At 35.3% G+C, this 18938-nt stretch overlaps 1 protein-coding gene across 2 annotated transcripts in view; it reads right to left on the bottom strand.

Moving 5' to 3' along the window:
• The window catches only part of grik3 (glutamate ionotropic receptor kainate type subunit 3), a 118000-nt gene that overhangs the window by 12770 nt on the left and 86292 nt on the right, over window positions 1-18938 (bottom strand). For both annotated transcript variants that reach the window (XM_006631254.3, XM_015348817.2), the window contains exons 11-13: window positions 18189-18412; window positions 13946-14064; window positions 2286-2503 (exon numbers count right to left, since the gene is read on the bottom strand). In XM_006631254.3, the coding sequence (XP_006631317.1) occupies window positions 2286-2503; window positions 13946-14064; window positions 18189-18412 (561 nt within the window). The remainder of the gene's footprint in view (window positions 1-2285; window positions 2504-13945; window positions 14065-18188; window positions 18413-18938) is intronic.

Below are 18938 nucleotides of genomic sequence, written 5' to 3' on the forward strand. Positions count from 1 at the left end.
TTATTTCTTTTTTCCTAGAAAAAAATACCACACCCCTGAAACACGTTCACAATTTACAGCATTCAGTGTACACTCTGCAAAGCATCAGTGAAGATCTTTTATTTTTACAAAACAGAAGAATCAAAATGATCAGTACCACAGAAAATAGAGAAAATCTAAATAAAGTTTAAAATTATTTTTACTTCAAGAATCTTTCAAAAAGAGGCCATGCGCCATGTTCTTAGGCTTTGAAAAGCATCAATAAAAACAGAAATAGTCCAAATATTTTTAGAAGCATATTTAACTGCCTCCTGTGATTTGGGATGTGAGCTGGTGATGCCACTTTTCAGTCTTTGATCGTTTAATAGGTTCAGTTTAAAAAGGCAGGTGCGAACGTGAGTTGGGGATTAATACTGTACATAAAACTAAGACAAACACCTACAGTCAGAATGGAGCCTACTAACAATAGATACAAACTGAGCACCAGAGGTTTAAACATTGTATCAGTCATATTTGATTCTAACTTTGGTTCAATTACTTGACTGTTAAGAGACAAACAAATGTGCAGAATCCTGTTAAAACCAAATACATCTTCAAATCTAAGGTGAAAGAAAAGAAAACATACTGTATATAGAAAATCCATTTACCAACATTTCTCAACATAACACAATATTGATGACGTTACAAACTTCATCAACTGAAATTAAAGCATCACAAATAAAGAATGAATAATTAATAATTAAACTAAATAATAGATGCGCAATTTAGAGGAACAATACTTCATTTTTTATATTTTTAAACATTTTATTAGATAGTCATATTCGACATACTCTTACCACTCACAAATCAATGAAACGAGCTAACAGCAGATGATTTCCATATTATACAGGAAATTACTTTGCCATTGCTCTTTAGACCTTTATCGTCCCTGGTGATCTAAGCATGGGCTTTGCCTACAGCACTATCAGGCAGCCTAGAGAAGTCTCTTCTCTTGGCTCAGTTCTAAGAAACAGTAGTAGCGTTAACAACCTCAGTAACACATTGATGGATCTGCTAGGTCATGCAAAGCAGCCCTTTACTGAGATTTTTGTTTATGAGTAGCCAAGGGCAGCGCCCTGTCTCGAAACATCTTAGCATTCAGCCACCAGTTCAGATCAAAGATAAGCTAGAGTCTCATCATCACAGACCCTACATGTCGTGGATCACGGCAAAATGGCTCCATAAAAGCTGTGAATTTCTACACAGCTGCTGTTTAACACCTGGGTAGAAGAAAAAAGGTAGTTAAAAGACAGGCTGAGCCATCTCTCTGAGGAAGCATTTACAGCTGCAGTACCAATCTGGGCCACTGTAGTCATTTGGAACCACACAGAGTGTGACTGTGCTAATGTGCTGTGCCTGCTCAAACTGACGATTATAGATCATGAATTGTAAATATATGGCTTAATACTGGTCAATGTTCCTATTCCTGCTAGAGAGTGTGAAAACAGCAATAAACCTCTTTGGCTAAGACTGCAAAAATCAATAGTGATGCTGAATGATACCAGCCACCTCCCATTAGCTCATCTCACTGGCACTTCATCATCTCAAACAGCAACTAGAAGTTAGGAGAGAAACATTTTGCTGGCGTATATTTTACTTTCTATTATTTTATCCCAACTGGTTCCTGTTTGTTCAAACTATTTGTCCATTAATGGATTCTGAGGAACTGGAAAAAAAGACAACAGCAGAACTAAGGACAACAAAATCAAGACGAAAATCACACTCATCTGTTATTCTGCACAGCAGCACAATCAGGAGAATCATCTGTCTCAAAATAAAAACCCTGCAGCCAAGCTGAAACTTTTTGAACAGAAAATCATTATGGAGGAGCACTTCAAAAGACCTGGTGAAATGGAAGAGCCAGAGAATATGCTTTTGTATTGGGGATAAAGATCTAACTGAAAAAAAGTCCTTTGTGGAATAATATTGATTTTCACACATAGTATAGAAAATGTGAAGTTTTGAAAGCTGACTGCGGCTGAAGTTTAATATCATGCCTGATTTAAGATCCATTATACTCCCCAAATTTCTTTGATTAGAACAGAGGCAATTTATTCTAAGGAAATTAATCAACAGGGTCAAATCAAACTAAATGTATTGACTTCATGATGAAACTTGAACGCTTTTTGGTTTTGTTTAAAAGGTGGTTTCATTCAGTTAAGCTTTATTTAAAATACATTAATTAAAGAAAATAAAAAATAAAAGCTGATACAAAAACAAACAACAAAGTTTGTAGGTTTTCAACGGGTTGTTTATGATCTGCTCACCTTAAAGAAAGTCATGGTGGCTCCATCTTTCACTACTCCATACTCAATCTTAGTTTGTTTGGCCAGATCATCTGCTGTCTCAACAGGGGATTCCATTCGCTCCACTGTGAGGAAAGCTGCTAGGTTGGCAGTATAGGATGATATAATGATAAGAGTGAAAAACCACCAGATCCCACCAATAATTCTTGTAGAGAGGGCCTTTGGCATCAGCTCAGAGCCTGAGGACAATAAGAACAAGAAAAAAATCTGTTAGTCCTGCAGTTCCGGTCACCATCTTAATTGCTTTAAAAATATATACACTCATTATGGAAAATAAAGGAAGGTGCAATTGAATAAGAACAGGCATTTCTTTAAAGGGTTGTAGGAGTCTAGTCTAAGCTACTCAGCAGTGTTGTCAAAACCGATACCCTGGTATCATTCAAGAAGTGGGTGGATGACTTAACTTAGAAAACTTAGCTATTAGCAAACAAAAATGCTTTAAGTGTGAAATGCCCTCCCTTTGCTCATAACATTTCTTATGTTCTTAAAATCTACAGCTGTTCTCAGTCGGTGCTGTTTGCTACACAGCATACCCAGCCTTACAGAATATGAAAAACCCATGCTGAGCTTGGAATCTTGATGCATAAAATATTAAAAACAGAATCATTGTTTCATTGACAAGTGTAAAATGGAGCAGCTGAATCTCAGCATGTTTGTCTAAGCCACTAAAGAATGGCTTAGGGATGCTCTGGGGAAGAAAATAAGTAGGAATTTGTATATTTCAATTAGAGTTCTCTATAAATACTGTAGGTAGAACACACAGGGTGAATTGTTTAGTCTTGGGGTGAGATCAAACTAATCTAGTGTCATGGCAAGACCAATCCAAGTTTCAGATTAGGTTCCAAAGTGGGTCGACTAAGGGTTAGATACCCTAAAACCTAGGCTTTGAAACCATTTTTAATTAAACAGTTTAAAAGGTTCAACTACATCCAGTGAGCTCATTCTGCAAGGACCAGTGCTCAGCTAGGAAAGGAGGATAAAGCTTTCTAATGAATGGATCAAATTCAGCTGCCAGTTCGAGCTGAAGGAATCCCATTAAGATTTGGACCAAGGGGAAACAGGATAGACCAGTAGGTTATAGATCGCATTCTGGCGGGAGGGTGGGAGGGTGGCTTCATCCCACCAGGCCTGGTTTGGTCTCAGCCACGGCTCTAAGGTTCCCCACAGGTCAGGAGGGTAATGTGAGTAGTTCCTCCTCTCTAACGGTTACTGGTTCTTAGTCCTACCAGTTAAGAGGATCCTAAGGCACATTCTTTTCAGACACCACAGCATTTTTGTAAACCATTATTGTGAATGTAACAGTTTACCATAGTGAGAAGCTGGGCTGGGTCTTCTTTGAAGAGTGAAAAAGTTTGCAGTTCACCAACACCCTTTCAGAAAACTGTACAACCTATATTGATTGATAATTATTTATTTGAATTGGGTAAAAGTGAAAACAGAGACAATTTAAAAAAGAAGCACTATCTGTGATGCACGTTAGCTGACACATCTGCTTCCACGATCTAGAGGGTGGCAGAGAGAATGCGTTATTCTATTCTTTCCTTGAACACCAGGCCACATTTTAACACTAAAGTTTCTTACCAAAATCAAACTGTTATTTTTATCTAGCAGTCCACTGTACCATGCATTAATCCACCACCCACTCTCTGCTTCACTACACAGATGTCCAGACATAAAAATCAGTGAGAAGTAATTACTCTTCAGAAGTGACTGAAATTATGTCAGTGTGTCTGGATCCCTGAACCTTAGTATGTTGGTAATGCTTTTACTAGATACATAATTTAGTCAGTTGAGGAATAAGCAACCCAATTTGACTTTTCACCCAAATTTAACTTTATGCCATATCAGATATATAATGTATTTTTTTAAATTCTCAGACATATAAGAAGAACATAAGAAAGGTTCAAATTGAGTGGCCACTCAGCCCAACAAACCGGTTTGGTAGTTAATAGGTAACTGACTCAAGAATCTCAACCAGGCATTTTTACACTTCCACGTACTGTAGTTTCCATTTGTGTCCTCAATTGTGCATTTAGAGAACCTTATGGTGTCCCTCAGGATCTATGTTAGGCCCCCTCTCTCCATTTATAACCTGACCATCCTCTGTTTACATACTGTACTGCATTATACAAAACACATTTATAACTCTATCTGCACTACAAATTAATTTCTCTCCAAATATACAGTAACAATGACTTACATTCAATACTACGTTGTCTTAATAACAACCACTTATGCTTCTAAACAAAACTAGAATTAAAATAGAATTAAAGTATTTTAAACCTCCTTATTAACATTTATCAATACAGCTAACCAACCTCATCCTTTAACAGAAACATACAGATGCTTTGAAGTTCTGTAATTCTCAATTTAACTTTGGCTTCACTCTTTTCCTTTTGTTTCTTGCTTACATTCTTGCCTTTCAACTTTTTCTTACTTCTGTATCTACTCTGCAGGATAGCAGCCCACTTTAAACCAGCCTGCTAGATAAAGCAATGGTCCAATCATGTCTGTATCTTCCTTTGTCTTTAATTGTTGTCTTATTTTCCATGAATGCACAGATACAATGTTAAAACACATAACACAAAGGCTCCATGTGCAGGTGCCTCAGTAGTAGCAGAAGAGATTGGAAATGAATACAGCTGTTGCCAACTGGAGAAGTGGAATTATATTGCAACACAGGAGCAATTTTTAGTCTCATGAGCAAAAACGGTTCTCTAAAGACACAAAGGCAGGTTATCGTCACATTCCTTCCCCCTCACATATCCCAGAGCTCTAGAATGACAAAATATCTGTTGATAACATGTACAGTATATACTGTAATACTGTGCTGCACACACGTTCAAGAATAACCTTTTTACAACCTAACATGACAATATTGACACTCCATCTTATGTCTTTCCAAAAGACTAAACAACAGCTCTAAATGACTACTTATTTCACAGAGCTCCTGCCCTCACAGCTAAAAGAATAACCTCCCTATTGAAGTGAACATTTTATAAACATACAGTACACACATGTAATTTGCTGCAGAATATGATATTCACAGAATTTAAAACTAATTTTAAGATTTTACACATAATTTTAAATTTGATCCAGCATTTCTCCTCCATGGTGCTTTAAAAACAAACACACCAAGGAAATGGTGATTTAAAGATATCTATAGATGCGCTGAGCCACTAACATCATTCTTACCAGAGTAATGAAAAGTAAATTATAGTACATTATTTACAGTGCATTATAGAAACCAAATGCATTTGTGAGAAGAATGTTTAACCTTGAATCTACATCATGAACAAAAAGGTGAATTAAGGTATTAAGACCTCTCGGCATAATGTAATACAATAAATGGTGCACTCATGGAAGCAAAATAAATCTTGAAAAAGTAACATCTTTTAGAAATACAAGACTAGATGGTTAAAGGAACATTTCTGACGCAGCAAACTATTATAAGACATGCAAAGGCATGATAATGTTAAGTCCAAACACCATCAGTTTAGTGTAAGAGAGGTGTTTTGTGCTTAAAGTGCTTGTTCTGTGAGCTTATAATTGCTCATAAAAATGATCTACACCACACTCTTTAAAATAGTCTTGCTCTTGCCAAAAAAGCTCAAATTTCAATACGGTAATGAATTTAAGCCAGAAGAGGCAGCATGGTTTTGAAACCATACAGTATATCAGCTCCTGGGCTACTCTGAAAGCCATAAATATTTTAATTATAACCCAATGCAGCAGTAGTGGACAGAGACTTCAAATAAATTTTGAGGTCAAAGCTAATTTTTCAAAGGGTTTGCCATTATCAGACAACAGAAGAAATACTGTATTTCAAGACTGTTATTTTAACTTTTTATAACGATTACAATGCTAAAAGATTATAACACAAGATAAGGACTAAGAAGATTAAAAATATATATGTCTAGAGGAAGAGAAAAATCAGCTGCACAACTGTTAGTAGCTGCTTTTTTTGTATCCTTTATGTAACCATACTGTATGTGCATTAGTATGCCATTTGAAAATACATTTCCATTCACAGCCACAACCTGGAACATACCCATTTATACAGCATGGGGTTTAGTGGAGAAATCTCTGTAAAGTACTTTGCACAAGGGTACAAAACCCCAACCTATGACCCTGAAGGCCAGAGTCCACAGTCCTAATTACTACTGCCTCACACATCTGAATTGGCCTTTAACCATCAAGAGAAAGACACCTGCTGTTAAGGAACAGAGCAGTTAAAGAGTAGTTAAAATACAGTTAACAAAACAAAGACTGTGAGTAAGAGTACTAACAATGTCAGATATACAGTGTGATCAAGGGACAAATCAAGAGAACCAGTTTGCTCCCCTCTATCTGAGACGTCATCAATTTAATGGCTCGCAACAGATATTTATAATGAAAATCACACCAATGGTTTCGTTTGGGCTAAGTTCCAGCTATCAGTGTAAAACAGCATGGCAGCAGGTTTACTCTGTTCCTACCTCCCATGGCTCTCTCCTTGTCACTGGCCTGTGTTCCCTGCTTCCATTTAGAAGCCAATTGTTTGTATTTGCATGAATCACTTCCTGAACCTTTTTGTGCTAACTTCCATTTTTTTAAACATACAAGCACAATTCAGATGTTTCAGGCATTTTTGCTTGAAAGCTGAATTTGCTCCTCCTTTTCTAAAAGCAGCTCTTAAAAAGTAAATGTTAATCTAGTCAGATAAAATGTTGAATATGAATAAGAGAAAACAAATTACTACTTCCGAATGGTTTGGGGGAAATGAGGTCGCCGGAGTGGGGGAAAGAAGATTTATGTTAGGGAAGAATTTGTGAAAGTGCTCCTATACAGTATATTGGAGTCTAGTGAGTCAATGTCTACAGGCCAATAACTGGGATTAAGCTAAAGGTGAGAAATAGGCATTCACTCAGGCTGTTGATCAGATTAAAGGCAATAGTATGACATGTAACTAGAAAAGCGAGGGAAAAGGACAGGAAAAATTAAAGTAATGTTTCCATGTAATGTTTCATTATTGTGCTCTGTTGCTTAATGAGTAATTTATGATATTCAGTGCAGGAGCGAGACTATTAACTCTCTTGGCAAGATCAACCAATTAATCAATCACACGTGAATTATTCAATTAGGTAATGTGAACTTGCATATCATACACTATTCATGTGTGATTCTGCATTTTTAAGTGTAATTGTAAAGTGAATAAGTACAGTCATGTCCAGTACATCCTTACTGTGAAATGACTACACTGTTTAATGTAGCCAAAGGGAAGCCAGCCCTACCGACCAAGCTGTGGTCTTTCCCACCTGGCGTTACTTTGTGCATGTCATTACAATCAGCAAATGAATATCAGAAAATGTGACTTTCTATACAAAACTGGAACTGGGCCATTTTTCAAACTCTGTGCTGACTCAGCTGATTTAGGTCATTTCATTATGCATTATATTATATAGAAATGTATAATATATAATTGAATATCTATTACATATAAATATAGCTTATATCAATATATCTACTATACCTAGTGTTATGAAAATGAAAATGCTACAGTACACGATTTTAAATTCAGCATTTGACACATACAGTATGCCAAACTGCCTATCTTTTTTTAGTCCAAAGAAGGCTGGAGTACAGTATCTCAGATATTCATTTAATTTGATTTCTTTTGTCTTATTTATGCAATTCATGTACAATCCTTGCAATCCTATGCAATCCTTTCACAACTGCTGAAAATTTGTATTATTTGGTGTTTTTCTTGGTTATACTTTATATATTTTTTCCTGTTTTAAAATGATTTTTTTTCATAGAATGCTTTACATATTACTGTACCTAAAGGCACACATTCAATATTTTATTAAATTCGTCTTTCGTCGTATATATAAATTGTGTTTTTCAAACAAAATACATTTATGTCTTTTAATTTAGCACAATATTTTGCACTAATCTATATTCATTTATGGATGAACCTCCAGTCCAGGATCTAGAAGAATATATTTTTTTCACATTAATTCAGAGTGAAGTTTATGGGTCGTATATAGTAAGCTTTTGCAGCAACTTTCTTCCATCTAATGCATATCTTTAGCTTATCACAGAAAATAAAAACCCTGAAGAAAATTCCATCAAAACCTATTATGTAATTTTATGCAAATACGAACAACAGAGAATAATGTTGCACTTTAAAGAATGAGTTTAGCAGAGCACCAAGACAGAGAAAAATACCCAAGCTTAGGGATTGGGAACATTCTAACAACTCCTTTAAATACAACATTAAACAAGTGTTTTAATGTGATCCTATTATCATGGTTTTAAAAATAAGCAAAATCTACCTACAGTAGGTACCTTCCCCTGTAGCTGTGAAAGAGAGAGTTAGAAGCCCTGTACAGCATCAGTACCGTAAACAAAGGGATAAGCACATCGCTTAGAATTACAAAGCATTAGAGAGTGTGGAAAAGGCAGGGGCAAATTGGAAAGCTTGTTAAAACATAGTGAAAAAATGAACCACATTTATAAGCAGCGACAGGTATTTTCAAGCTTAAGGAAGCATGCTAAAATAAAGCAGTTTCAAGCTTAGGGAAGCATGTCAAAAAGTTCTGTGCAGTCAAACAGCATTTGGCAAAGCATAGTGCAGAAAAATTAGGAGTATTGTGTACAAGCATGGAGGAAAAGATGGATTAAACCCCAGAATCCCAATGCCTTTTCTCACAGGGTACTGCAGCTATATGGGAACAATGAAAATGACTGAGGATCAACACCAGATTTAGGGAGATTTAGCTGATGTGTACTAGACTGGGAGGTACATCAGCGCATATCACATAAAAAAAACGTCATGGCCTAGAATAGAGATGTTCATTTTTGGAGGCAGAATCCTGTAAAAGGCCTGATGTCCGTTACGACTTTAAGAGTTTTCTGCATTATGTACCTAAAGCCTATAGATGGCACTACTATACAGATACAGATACTAATACTGCCCCTGCACAGGGTATACTGTAGGTAGTATAGGTAGTATCGGAACAGTAGTTCCTAATCCTAAGGCTATATTAGAAATGTTTTCACCCAATTCTGAGAGATATCCATGGTAAACACCTACACGTTTTTAACCAGTGCGATGTAATCTAAACTGGTATACTGTGCACCACAATTAACAAGATCTTAAAAAATCTTGATACAAAAACAGTATAACTATATGGTATAACTATATTCATATGGATATGACTCTAAGGTATGAACATTTTTACATATTTGTTTTAATGCTCGATACAAATATGGAGCATGCTGGCTCTAACTAAAGGGGAAATTATGTTACTTCAGTTGAACAGAAGATCTCAACACTTGAAGAACAGCTGCAGCTGTAAATCATTCTCTGCTTTTGTAATGTTGGATTTTCAGCAGTTTAAAAAAAAGGCATTCTGCTGCTTTTTTATTTGGCTCATTTTGTAATGAATTTTGAACTACAAAGCACTGAAATAAAATGTAACATTGTTCAATTCTATTTTAATCCTTGGTCTATTCCTACCCTGCATGTTATATGATGTTCTCAAATCAGCTGCCAGGCTAGACAGAGATCTTTTCACAATAAAAATATTTTTTTAATAAATCTGCTTAAAAAACCTTTCAAAGAAGCACAGCTTCATAATTCCAGGTGGGTAAAGTACTACAAATATTTCCGTTTCAAAGTTGCAAGGACCTATAACTAATGAAAATGTTGAAAGCAACTGATGGCTAAATTAACAGAAAAGTGTGTGAAAAGAGACCTTGAATTCAAGCGTACTGTAAGAACAATTCTCAAGATTGAGATATGTACTGTAGTGTCTGGGATAATTCAACCCATGTGCATTTGATTTAAACCTCGTTTAATTGCATAGCCATGAGCATATGGTACATTGCTCGCAGAACACGACTTTAGGAATGCACAAATGAGAATGAAACCTGCTATGCACAGCTTTAAAATATTAATTATGTTCACCTTGGTTGCATTTGATGATTCTGCTTCTTCTAAAGGAGGCTTTCCATTCTGTGGGCTTTGCCAAAAATTCTGTAATGCTCTTAAAACAGGTCATCCACAACGAACTTTCAATCATGTTTAATTTTTAGCGGGTGACACTTAACACTCTAATGCAAGCTTAACATTCCAACACATCAAAATGCAGAGCTGCTGTAACAGTGTTCGCTGAACATTATCTGCCACAACTTCCCTGCTCTCCTGCTTTTCCAACCTATTTACACAAATGCCATTTAATTGCTCCCTCATGTCAACACATTAGTGCCACAGACCCTGTTCCTAGCTCACAAGAGACCTGACTTTTTCTGGAAATGTGGTAATTTGATATTTAAATGTGTCAGCTCTTCTCAGGTTTTAAACCACTTGTGTCACTTGGTATGTTATCTGGCTAGATTTTTTTTCTTATCCATTCACACAGCAATGAAAAGAAAAAACATGGGCCTAGAAGTAAGCCGGCTAGTTTTAACAGAAATAAAGCAATCACAGACACAGTTTCTTCTAGATCAACCCAATTATTAAAAGTGGAATATTAAAGAGTGTGTAGAAACTGAAAACAAATCCATTTCCATCTGAATATGTTAAAACACAGCATTTGCTTATGTCATTTATCCTTACAAAACTAATATCACAGACTGCAGTTTTTGTTTTGAACAGTTCAACAAAAACCACCCCTTATACCAATCCCTTTATTAAGACAGCCCAGATAAAAGCAATATTTCAATGCCTGTCCCAAGACTTGGTGATCTGTGCAAGAAGCAATGTAGAACTAATAAGATTTTTAATCGATTTTCAAACAAGCAAAGCTTCACAGAGAAATAGATTGGTTTGTTCCACTTGGTTCTGGTAGTAATCCGAACAAAAGCCTTCAACAGGCCTTACTAATATGAACGCGCAGTATTATTGAGATGATGCAAATAGTTTAAAAAAATGGTTTTCCTACCATTCTCTTCAGGTGCCCTTAAAAAGCAACACCTGTTCCCATTTCCATTATGAGTTGCATACAGTACATTAAGCTGTTTACCTTGCTTTACTAAATTCAATATGAATACATTTACTTAATATACTGTACAGTAACATGGCTTAAAACATTGTAAATAATAGTTTTTTTACCAAATATATTATTGACAATGTTACTGTAGATCAGTAGAATAAAAGCAAATTAGAAAAATAATTAACATTTTTAAGACACTCAAGTCATTAAGCCCCTTTTCACAATTTACTGTACAGTACATCAGTTATAGATTGATAGATCACTATGAATATAATTTTTGTTTTACAACCTACTCACAAGGTGAATTTAATTCAGTTTTCGTTAAAACAGATGTTCCTCTGTTCTTCCACAGCTCATATATCTTGCAGACAAAATTGTTTGCAAAATGTCATGTTGTTGAATCAGATAATCTGGCTTCATTCAAGAAACAGCTGGATGAGATCCTTTTATCAATTAGCTACTAACTATCAAATGAGCTGGATGGGTCTAATGGCTTGCTCTTGTTTGTAACTGTTCTGATTTTCAACGCTAAAACAAGTAAACATATCAAGACTCGACATGACAACAGAAATACTGTAACTGAAATGTTCAGAAATAACAATAATTGCTTTTTGTACAAAAAGGATCAATTTCCTTAGAGATGACTTTTTCAATTAAATTCTCACCCTGAATAATCTAAAAGAATTTTAAAAATGTAAAAAATCATACAATATTAACATTATAGTATAATGTAAAATCTTCCCAAAACTGACTATTAATTTGGTATTTATAGACCTATTAAGCACAATCTTCAGATCTACTTACAGTATGTTAAAACAAAGGATACTGTAAGTGAATGAAAGTTCTGTAAAACTGACAGACTATCAAGGCTGCTATACAGTACAAATTGTTTTCTCAGACTGAAGCTCAAATGTCTGAGGGAGGAGCTAGATGCACATGTTGTATTACCTTAGGTATCAGTAAGATGTGAACTGATAGTGTTATAATACAATAATGTTTTATTTATTCCATATCAATTAAGGAGAAGGAGTATCCTTTTTGTAATATGTAGCTGTCAGAGGTACATTATGCTATTTTATTTATTTATTATTTATTATTTTTTTAAGTAGTGATATGACAGTCTGTTGCAGACATGTTTGAAATGAAGTACTGTACTTGAAAAGTTGTTTATGTGACATGACTCTCACATAAACAAATCACATAGGAAACTTGATTAGTTGTTAAAGACTTCATAATCATTGTATAATTATGGTAATATGGATGCACCCAAAACACAGTGAAACCTGACAGCAACAGACACCCTGCCATGCAAGATTTCTGAGGTCACTGAATCAGGATTTCAAGTCTTCATAACATCAACTAGTCTGTTTCAGGCAGTACAGATTTAGTAAACAATTATATCCCAGGGCCTGTTTATTGTCTCCTTCAATATAACTCATGTGCAATGATGATTTTTTTGTCCTTTGAATCAAACATTCTTGTTCTTATGAGAGAAAAATACCTCCCAGATAGAAGATCCATCCTGCTATTGTGGTTAATGAATTGTGCTCTATATTTACTATCCTACAGGCAGGAATCTGACATGCAGTCTCATGCACTGCCTTGTTACAGTACATGAGGTTAAACATTTCAGTATCTACAGATTTTATGTGCAGCATCTTTTCAAAAGTCATTTGCATGTGCCAGCCTTCAAGGAGGCGAAGATGACAAAAGTGCCTCAATGTCTTGTAAAGAACTCTGTCTCATAAGCCGGGGACCCAATTTATAAAACACAGGACATGCTATTGTATGTATTTTAGTAGAGGAGAAGCAAAACCACAAGTCACCTACGTATTTTGAACACAAGTCCTACTGGTAACTAATACCTAATAATCAAGGTAACAGAAGCATGAAAGTGTCAGAAAGTCTGTCTGCTAAGAATTAAGGAATTAGAAATTAGCACAACAAGTATACAGTCGAACTGACACAGATGGATATGGGTAATGGTCTTAAAATTAAGATTGCACCGAACATTGCACACTTTACACAAACATTACTATTATATAAAAGATTAAATACCTCAATATTACACCAACTGCTCGTATCAACATTTGATAAAAAATATATAAAATATATAGAAATTGATTAGGCAAGAACGTCTGCACTAGAAAATAATGATATAAAAGGTAAAATATGGATGATAATTTGGAGATAGCATCCTAGGAGCTTGGAATAAGTTTAGATTACAATTCCAGGACAACCTGACATTTGTTTTCAGTAAAATCACAATTTCATGCATGAATGTACAGAACACTGTAGGAGTAACTGTAGAACCCAGACTGGTGAGATCCATGACTCACCTTATTGTGTTCAAAAGGAAAAAAAAAGAGTTCTCAATAGACACATTTGTTGTGATTTTTGGGAGACAAATGCTTGCATTTTGCACCTGCTGTCAGATTCTGACAGTTCTGTGACATATTTCCTCTTTGCTGTGCTTGTTTTGTATGGTAGAGGGTGACAACGTTATTCTTTGTAATATGTGTCTAAGCTCCACTTGCTCCTGACAAGCACAACACCTTACAAAAAACGTACAGTAGTGCTGTCAAATAAAAAAACAGTCGAGTGAGTGTATGTTGAAAAGCATGGAAGAGACAGCCCTACCTTGCTGCATCAGCGATCCAACACCAAACCAAAAACTGTTCAACAGTGTGAAGTTGTTCTCTACGATATCAGAACCCGGGTTGCAAGGATGGGCGTCATACCATTCATAAGGACTGAACCTGTGAAGCATCACAGAAAAAGTCAGTGTTTAATATCATGTGGATTCACTGAAAGATCAATGTTGTAACAGTTTAAGAAAAACAACCCTGAAATGTCACAAAGTAATTTTTAGTTACATGATAGACATTTCCGACATGTTGGTTGTGTTGCTGCATTGCTGGAGAAAGATAATGAAACAGGAGGCTGGTAAGCTGCTAACAGTGGTACAGAGCTTGCTCGGCTATATAATCCTATATTCCAGCTTTTCTGCTGTTCTTATTTGTGAGCAGATTAATCAGTTAATTCAACAGCCTATGCTTTGTTCACATGGAAATATGTCCAGAAAAACATAGCTAGTTAAAATTGTGAAAATGCAAATTCCTAGCTAAACTAGTCTGAATACACAGCTAATGAGCCAGAGCTGTAAAGCAAACAATAGTTTCATTATTCGGATGTTTCAAACAAGACAAATAGAAAATGTTCTTCTTTTTTGTAAGACACCTTCTTAAGGCAGAAACCCTTCTAAGGGTTAAGGCAGAAAGCTAAAGCTAAATGAGATGTATCTCCAAAGTCTTATGAAGACATGTTCTGCATTTTCCTGTATCAGATCAACTGCAAATGCCATCTTTTGAAGTAAAAATACCACTTTAAAATAAAGATCCCACCATAATTAGAATGCCATTCATTTGAGAAAATAAAACATGAAAGTTGTATTAAATATATGGTTATAAAATATTTATGCTTTAATTTGATTCTCTCACATGCATATGAGACTAACCAAAACAAGTTTATGAAATACGATAGGCCACCACTTTATTCCTCCGCTCCCCTTTCTTTTGTAAAGTGCACAGTAAATAAAATCACTCTGTTGCAGTGACAAATCAGTTGATCACACCACAAGATAAATAAAAAGAGATAAAACATGAAAAATTAGGTTGTTTGCATCTATTTCTGAATTTGATTTGAATAATTCCCTCACAGGGATCAGACGATTTTGATCTGTGCTGCTGGTTCGCCTGCCAAAGGAAGATCAACAACAAATTGAGATGTATCTTATCTGGGTGTCAATTCCTCGGAAAAAAAATGTCAGACATCCTGTAGTGATGTAAAATGAAGAATAAATCCTTTGTTGTCCTTAAAGGCTGACGCAAAAAAAAGCCTATTTTAAAAGCAAATAAAATTAAACAAAGACTTCTAAAAAACTGCTTCAAGCTATCATTTCAAAGTTGTGTCAGGATAACTTATCTTTGATTACTGTGATTTCTGAACAGTATTTCCTACTGTTCGACTATAGAAAATGTATTTTTTTTTTCAAAATTCAGCAATACATCTCTGAATGTGTTTTAACTCTTCTGTCTTAGCTGAACTGTTGGAAAACAGAAAAGGAAAGAGAGTACTAGCCCCTCTGGGAAGTTCTTTTTGTAATATTTTTACACGTGTGTGTATGTCTTCATCATCATATTCTTTTCCAACATGTTTTCTACACTTCTTTGGGGTCTAACAAAAATATTATTTGATAAACTGGTGAGATAATACCCCCAAAACCCAGAAGAAAGTAAAATGTTGTACATGTATGTATATGTAAAAAAATACCAGATAAATAATATGTGATATTTCTGTATCACTGGAGTAGGTTACAGCAAAGGTACTTGATGCAGCACCTCTGAAATTGAAACCTGGCCAGTACTTTGGTTTCCTGGAAGATAACAGCACAACTCTGTTATTACACAGCTGCTGGAGCAGTAGTGCTTATCCATACAGCCATGGAATTGGAGTCTTAAATTTTAATCTGTATTCGATTGCTTTTTTATCAGCTAAATTTCAAATTTATATTTTCCAGATTTCTGAGTAGTTTACTGAAGCAAGAACCTTGGTGGTTTTTCAGTTACAGCCTTAAAGTGATCTTTGGATTTTAGTTGGTAGATAAAACACTATAAACTGTAATGGTATATAGGATATATATATAAATATATTTATATTAAAAGCTTGGTAAGCTATGATTTATCTTCTTTTTATGGTCCTTTGAGTATTCTCGGCAAGGTTTAACATGGCATTGACCTACAATGATGGCTTAAACTATGTCTCTAGTGCATAATACTAAGGCCTTGTATTTCAAAATAAGACATTTTTATATCGGCACACAGCTTTTCTGGTGTGTTCAATGAAACAGAAAATCAAAAGTGGAAACATTGAACTGAAGCATTGAGCCATGTTTGTTGTTCAATCCTTATTAACACAAAAATCACAGATGTAAAGGTCATTCACCTCTGAAAAAAAGATTTTGTGAATAAACGTACACATACTGTATGAATGCCATATAACTTTATAGTATCTTACTTTTGTTTTCTAGAAAACAATGTGTTTAAAAACACTTAACACTAGCCTACTGATAAAATGTCATGCTAAAATAAGTAAATAGGAGAATCTATGCTGTATGTCTGTGATACAACAAGCACAAACTGAGCAGACTACTTCTTTTCATTTGTGCTCTCTGGTTCATGTTTCACTGATGAGTCCAATATGATGACTTTGTCAATATGCTTAAGAATAATACTTAAATCAGATCCCCTGATAGTCTTCTACAGTCAAGATTATTAAGAGAGATTTAGTTCTGTCCGCCTACCAGAGTAGGATATTCCAGTAGAACAGCAATATACTTTTTTGATGTTGTGAACAATGATTGTACACAATATTCAAAACAAAGTCATGCTAGTGCTTGATACAATTTTAAAATCGCTTGGTTTGCGATTTGTTGAAAATATGTCAGAACTCTGATGAATAACTGCATAATTGGTAACAAAAAAGCTAAGTATGACAATCTGCATTTTGCTCCAGGTAGGTCTATAGTATTTTTGACCTAAGACTCAAGAATACAATAGGGTCCCCAAGTTGCTCTAATGGTAAAGACTCTCAATCAGACTATAGGCCAAGCCTCAGAGTCTGAACTACATCTTTAGTTGACTGTGTGTCAAGTGATGGAACGTTTGACTGAGATGATGACTGTGATGGAGAGTTGGCAGAGACTGACTGAGAGTGCAAAGAGTGCTTTGTCAGTGAGAGCAACCACAGTGGTCCAATCAATGCAGGCTCTTCTGTAGCTACTGCAGGACTTAAGATGCAAAATCTGTCAGATGGTTCTGATGGTCCACATTTCATCATTGGTGAGCCTAATTATTCATGCAAAATAAGTTCTACTCTTCAACGGGTGACATTACACCTCATAATTGGTTTGACAGCAATGTGCAAGCTGTGGATCGGAAGAGAAGGCTTTGAGTTAATGTTTGAGTATTATTCTATACTGTGAGCTATGCTGACCTTTCTTTAAGGGACTTCAGTGTGCACCTGCTCCACACTTTCAGCTTCCTTTTGATTCAAATGGCATGAATAGAGCAACACTTAACCATTTTTGGTCTTGTTTCTCACAATTTTTATTGCAATTTGAGTAATTTTAGATTTTTTTTGTTTTTATACGCCAATTGAAAAGCAAAAGGTTTCAAGATACAATGGCGTTTAATGAGTACAGCTGCATCGGCTCTCATACAAAATGTCAAGTGCAAAGTGCCTCTTTCCTCTAAACTTGGAAGAGCACCACTTCACATGTGCGCTATTGACAAAGACAAGGATCAGATGCGATATCAACAATGCCAAGGGAGAAAAATAAGAAACCTGACAAACTCATTCAATCATTTTGATGCAAACATACTTCATAAATGTGTCTTTCGAAGACATGAAACAGGAGGGCTCTTGTGGAAATTTTCCAAACTAATAATTATATCGTTTAAAAATTCCTCAGAAATTAGTAAAGCATGTTTCTTGAATGAACCAATTCAGGACCCATGTGCTGCTGTGAGATATTAATTCATGAACTCTGCATACAAATATAGAACTCACTTTTAATCTCCTTTAGTGTAAGTTGTATACTGTAGAATGGTGTGTCATTCATCAAACTTACAGTACTATATGTACAGTATATTGTATTCTTATATAGAAAAAATTATTCATTGGCCAGCATATAAATAAACGATTTTTTTTAAATGCAGTAACAGCGCTGCTAACATTGTTTATGGATTCTGGATCTGAACTAGCCCTGAAAATAAATCTAAAGTGATACAAAGCAATGCATTTTGACTCAGTCAGGAGTTACCTGGCTATTACAAAGAGAACACAGCTGACTCCCAGATACGCTAAAAGGATATACATCCAGATATCTGGAGAGAGGGGATTCAGAAAGGAGAAAACACCATTGTTGGTTCCGTTGGGTTTCCGGTACAAAATGCTTATTCCCAAAGTCATGAAGGGCTTGGAAAAGTCAATTACTTTCTCTCGTACATAAGAAATAGTCAGCGGAGCAACTGCAAGGTCAGCTTTCTGAAAGAGAAAGAAGAAGTACATTCAGTCTAACAGTATTCTGTTAATAAAATATGTTTTCTTCATCACAGATATATCATAGGGTAAGCAATGGCTAATACAATAAAGTGTCAAGAAACATCAGATCTTGCTTCTCTGTTTTAGAAAAGGCATGAAATAAATATGGGTGAGAACTGGTTTTGGAAATAAATGACAATAACATTAAATAGATATGTTTTAAGCAGTCCATTCTTCATGCTTCATGGTGCAATGTCATGTAATCATCTCCATTGCTCTCATGAGTCGACCACAGGCTTTGAGCCACACATAACAGTTCATGAAGTCATCTACATCTTCCATCCTTTAATCACCAGTAGTTTCAATATTATTTGGAGGTAACCAAGAAACAATTTTGTTTGAGAAGATGGAAATAATGCTTTTTGCTGATGCAGTTTGCTGTTTTTCCATTGCAAACGGACAATAGGCAATAGATAAAGAATTTTGACCATTACCAGTGAAAATTCTGGAAGATAACCAGATGCTCTTT

The sequence above is a fragment of the Lepisosteus oculatus genome, chromosome 11 (assembly GCF_040954835.1).
Source record: "Lepisosteus oculatus isolate fLepOcu1 chromosome 11, fLepOcu1.hap2, whole genome shotgun sequence".
Lineage (NCBI taxonomy): Eukaryota > Metazoa > Chordata > Actinopteri > Semionotiformes > Lepisosteidae > Lepisosteus > Lepisosteus oculatus.